This window comes from Silurus meridionalis, chromosome 15, assembly GCF_014805685.1.
Source record: "Silurus meridionalis isolate SWU-2019-XX chromosome 15, ASM1480568v1, whole genome shotgun sequence".
NCBI classification, from domain to species: domain Eukaryota; kingdom Metazoa; phylum Chordata; class Actinopteri; order Siluriformes; family Siluridae; genus Silurus; species Silurus meridionalis.
Genome location: NC_060898.1, coordinates 285,001 through 290,000, shown reverse-complemented (window position 1 = coordinate 290,000; position 5,000 = coordinate 285,001). Strand labels below are relative to the sequence as shown.

The 5,000-nt window shown below is 45.0% G+C and overlaps 1 protein-coding gene across 5 annotated transcripts in view; it reads right to left on the bottom strand.

Moving 5' to 3' along the window:
- Positions 1–1,558: 1,558 nt before the first annotated feature.
- lipia (lipase, member Ia) overlaps positions 1,559–5,000 on the bottom strand; it is an 8,061-nt gene continuing 4,619 nt past the window's right edge. For all 5 annotated transcript variants that reach the window (XM_046867523.1, XM_046867524.1, XM_046867525.1 and 2 more), the window contains exons 3-11: positions 4,792–5,000; positions 4,533–4,641; positions 4,273–4,374; positions 4,084–4,173; positions 3,100–3,267; positions 2,890–2,979; positions 2,389–2,497; positions 2,121–2,294; positions 1,559–1,975 (exon numbers count right to left, since the gene is read on the bottom strand). The exon at positions 4,792–5,000 is cut by the window's right edge and continues 153 nt beyond it. In XM_046867523.1, the coding sequence (XP_046723479.1) occupies positions 1,891–1,975; positions 2,121–2,294; positions 2,389–2,497; positions 2,890–2,979; positions 3,100–3,267; positions 4,084–4,173; positions 4,273–4,374; positions 4,533–4,641; positions 4,792–5,000 (1,136 nt within the window). In that variant the 3' untranslated portion in view covers positions 1,559–1,890. The remainder of the gene's footprint in view (positions 1,976–2,120; positions 2,295–2,388; positions 2,498–2,889; positions 2,980–3,099; positions 3,268–4,083; positions 4,174–4,272; positions 4,375–4,532; positions 4,642–4,791) is intronic.

Sequence of the window (5,000 nt, the reverse complement as noted above, 5' to 3'; positions counted from 1 at the left end):
AGCATGAATCTAGCTGACTACAGTATCAAACAATACAAGGGGTGGCACCTGCCCTCTACCCTAAAACGTCTAAACCCAGTAAGTGCACACACATTCTATCCTGTTCCTAAACCAAGTGAGCTAGCGACGAGCTGAAAACTAGCGATGAGCTGAAAACTAGTGACCAGCCGAAAACTAGCGACCAGCTGAAAACTTGCGACCAGCCGAAACTAGCGACCAGCGAAACTAGCGACCAGCCGGAAACTAGCGACCAGCCGAAAACTAGCGACCAGCCGAAAACTAGCGACCAGCTGGAACTAGCGACTAGCCACAAACTAGCGACCAGCCGAAACTTGCGACCAGCTCAAACTAGTGACCAGCTGAAAACGAATGACCAACCGGAAACTAGCGACCAACCGGAAACTAGCGACTAGCGAACTCCTCTCCCTGCTCTTTCCTCCTGCAGGACTGGGCTTTAGGTTGCGGTTCTTATTCTTCATCGTTCTCCTTTATTCCATCCACCAGATAATTTTTAATTGGCAGGTGCAACAACAGGTGGAGAAAAATAGACCACCACAGGAAACAGCACAGACACGGAACACTCCAGAACCCTCACCACTTCTCTAGAATCTTCTCTCTCATTAATGCATCACAAAATTCACACAAATCACCATAAACCTTTTTATTAGAAATAAACATTTATTTGAAAGAAGCATAAAATGATACAATCTGAATACAATAAATTAAAATAAATATAAAAAGAACTATAAAAAGTTGTTAATGTTTAAATGAAAGAATAATGTTTCCTACGCCACTGCACACGTCAGCACTGCACGTGTCATATTCAGACTGTAACCTCCAGCATACCAGCAGAAAGACGCAATATTTATTTATTTATATTTCCAGACAAAAACGTGACTTAAATGAATGTGTTGAAGATCAATTAAATGTTGTGTCTTAAATCAGCTGGTGTGAGGTGATGTGAGCTAGTTTGAGTTGGTGTGAGGTGATGGGAGCTGGTGTGAGGTGATGGGAGCTAGTGTGAGGTGATGGGAGCTAGTTTGAGCTGGTGTGAGGTGATGTGAGCTAGTTTGAGTTGGTGTGAGGTGATGGGAGCTGGTGTGAGGTGATGGGAGCTAGTGTGAGGTGATGGGAGCTAGTTTGAGCTGGTGTGAGGTGATGTGAGCTGGTTTGAGCTCGTGTTGTGGAATTTTTAATTAACATCAATAACAGTCAGCATATACCTAACAGTAGATAGTAGTCAGTGTGCTTATTAATCAGTATTTAATCACCTTATTTAGTGGACAAAGTATAGAGAATTAAAAACCTAGCTTAAAGCTATCTCATTCAGCCGATGCTTAAGAAATAACCACAACAGGAAACCTGTGATGGGAGCTAGTGTGAGGTGATGGGAGCTGGTGTGAGGTGATGTGAGCTGGTGTGAGGTGATGGGAGCTGGTGTGAGCTGGTGTGAGGTGATGGGAGCTGGTTTGAGCTGGTGTGAGGTGATGGGAGCTGATGTGAGCTGGTGAGGTGATGTGAGCTGGTGAGGTGATGTGAGCTGGTGTGGTGATGTGAGCTGGTGTGAGGTGATGGGAGCTGGTTTGAGCTGGTGTGAGGTGATGGGAGCTGGTGTGAGCTGGTGTGAGGTGATGGGAGCTGGTGTGAGGTGATGGGAGCTGGTGGGAGCTGGTGTGAGGTGATGGGAGCTGGTGTGAGTTGATGGGAGCTGGTGTGAGGTGATGTGGGGTCCTTTCTGTTTGGTGTAAACTGGTGTACAGTCAGTTTAAGAGTGTGTGGTGTAAAAGTGTACAGTCTGATTTAAGGGGTGAAGATCCACAGCTTGAGGGTGAAGATCGGTGAGGAACTCCGACTGTGTGCTGCTCGGTCTGCTGGGGTTCTGGATCTGGATCAGAAGTTTGAGTGATGACAGGGAATGGGTCTGAAAGTAACGTCTTTGTTTTCCTCCAGCAGGAGATCGTAACGACACATTGGTCTAAAACAGGAAACACACACACACACACACACACACACACACACACACACACACACACAATAAACACACATCGTAATTAACATGGATGTCTGTGTGTGTGTGTGTGTGTGTGTGTGTGTGTGTGTGTGTGTGTGTGTGTGTAAACCTCAGTCCTTTCTTCAGTGGAGTCAGGCGGAAGCGGAGAATGCGGAGTTTATAGCGAGGTGTCAGGACGTTTGAAGTCACATACTTCAGTGTGATTTTCTCCACAGAATCGACATCTCGCTCGAACTGCGCAAATAACGTGGTCTTGGTGAACTGCTGGAACTGAAACGACTTACTGAGAAGGAACCGAAACAATTAATATTATTGTGATCTGTCTATACTGTATACAGGGTGTGTGTGTGTGTGTGTGTGTATTTGTTCAGACTCACTGGTTAATCTGAGTCTGTATCTCCTGTGTGCTGTTCTGTAGTGTGATGGTGATGGTGCCCCATCGCACCTCCAAGTTCCAGCTTACGATCTCCACCTGATATCCACTTTCTGTAGTAAAACCCAGACGTGACTCAGCTGATGCTAATTATTTATTACATTTACCCACCAATCACATGCATAAATAAGTAAATGCTTTGATTTCAATAGTAATGAATCTGAAAAGTGACAGTAATAACATTCTTATAACAGGTGATAATCTGCTCGTTTCTCTGTACTGTGCAGAACTAAATAATAAACTAATTCAGCATTCAGAGGCAAAATAACTACATTTAAAATCATAATAAAATCTCCACAATAACACACAGTCACTGCGGCCCGCGGCGTCTCCTGGTACAGACCCTCAGGGAAGAAACGAATGATTATGTCTCCCTCACAGAAAATACTATAACAATAACTGCAGAAGATTCAGGTTTAGACTGTAAACATAGTTTTCAGCTCACTGCAGAATGGAGCTTCTTTGTTTGTGGTGAAAAATGTCGTCGTCTGTCCGAGTCGCAGCAGAACCTCCTTCCACTCGATCACATCGTAACCTAAAACACAAGGTGGAGTTACAGAACTGTACACAGAACACTTCAGTATATAATACTCTGCCGAAACACTGTGTTCTGATTGGATGATGATGATGATGATGATGATGATGATGATCTTACCAAACACTGGACAGCCAGAGGAGTTAAAGCGCTTGCAGTTTAAACATTTTCCATCCAGAAAGTCCGAGTAATCAGAACATGGATACGCTGTGATCTGACGAGAATCATTCATCGAGTCCAAATACAGAAACACAGAGCGCTGATGATCACATTTAAAATATTTTGAACCTGGAGAGAGAGTGAGAGAGAGAGAAAAGGGGAGAATGAAAGAGAGAGAGAAAAGGGGAGAATGAAAGAGAGAGAGAGAGAGAGAGAGAGAGAGAGAGAGGGAGAATGAGAGAGAGAGAGAGAGAGAGAGAGAGAGAGAGAGAGAGAGAGAGAGAAGGAGAGAGAGAGAGAGAGAGAGAGAGAGAGAGAGAAAGAGAGAGAGAGAAGAGAGAGAGAGAAGGGAGAGAGAGAGAGAGAGAGAGAGAGAGAGAGACAGAGAGAGAGAGAAGGAGAATGAGAGAGAGAGAGAGAGAGAGAGAGAGAGAAGGAGAATGAGAGAGAGAGAGAGAGAGAGAGAGAGAGAGAGAGAGAGAAGGGAGAATGAGAGAGAGAGAGAGAGAGAGAGAGAGAGAGAGAGAGAGGGAGAATGAGAGAGAGAGAGAGAGAGAAGGGAGAATGAGAGAGAGAGAGAGAGAAGAGAGAGAGAGAGAGAGAGAAGGGAGAATGAGAGAGAGAGAGAGAGAGAGAGAGAGAGAGAGAGAGAAGGGAGAATGAGAGAGAGAGAGAGGAGAGAGAGAGAGAGAGAGAGAGAGAGAGAGAGAGAGAGAAGGAGAATGAGAGAGAGAGAGAGAGAGAGAGAGAGAAGGGAGAATGAGAGAGAGAGAGAGAGAGAGAGAGAGAGAGAGAGGAGAATGAGAGAGAGAGAGAGAGAGAGAGAGAGAGAGAGAGAGAAAGAGAGAAGGGGAGAATGAGAGCGAGAGAGAGAGAGAGAGAGAGAGAGATTATTTGATGTTATATTTCTTTTCTCTTCTGGAGGATGTTGGTGATTGGACAGACCTGAGAGGATGGTCTTGGGACATCCCGGCTGATCAGATCCTCCGTTTGCGTAATAATCGATGTGTCCGAGTGAATCTCGATATCCAAACGCTAATCAATAAACCAACAGAGCTTAAATGTACACGTTCTGCACATTTACTAACATTTTATTTTACCAACAGTTTTCTATCCAAACAAAGAGAAACTCACCGTCCATGTCTGTGTGCAGAGCGTCAACAAACTGAGCATCAGTCGGATCCAAGCGCTCATCTGGAGAATTGCCCCGGAACGACGGACCGGCCGGGTCCAGAGCTGATCCAAAACATCAAGAACATCTTAGAGTTTTCAGTACTCAAGGGTTTCAGTATTACTAAGGACATTCAGAGTTTCAGCACTTGATTGAAACTGTATTGTTTTAGTATTAAAGTGTTTCAGGACTCACACTTCAGGTGTTACCTGTGTTATTTTACCTGTTATCCTACCGATGGATCCATTAAAATTTGCACCAGTGAAGCCGGAGATGTGAGCTCCTAAACTTATACCAATCATGTGAATGGAACTGAGAGGCACATTTGCTTTCTGGAACACAAATATATACACACACACACACACACACACACACACACACACACACACACACACACACACACACACAGGGTAAAGTCCAGAATTAACACAGCTTATTAAACAATACCTTATCATCAATCGCATGGTGTGTGTGTGTGTCACCTGTATGAATTGTGTGATGATGTCAGCGACGGGGCGTGTGTTCTTCACCACCTGGAAGTAGTTGATGTTGGTTGCTCCACGGTTCCAGTCCACTACGATGGCGTTGACGTCACTCCTGTTCAACATGGTCTTTACCATTGTGTGCATCCAGACAGGGGGGGATCCGGTGGGCCGGTAGCCGTGGATGAGGAAGGTGCAGGGGCGGTAAG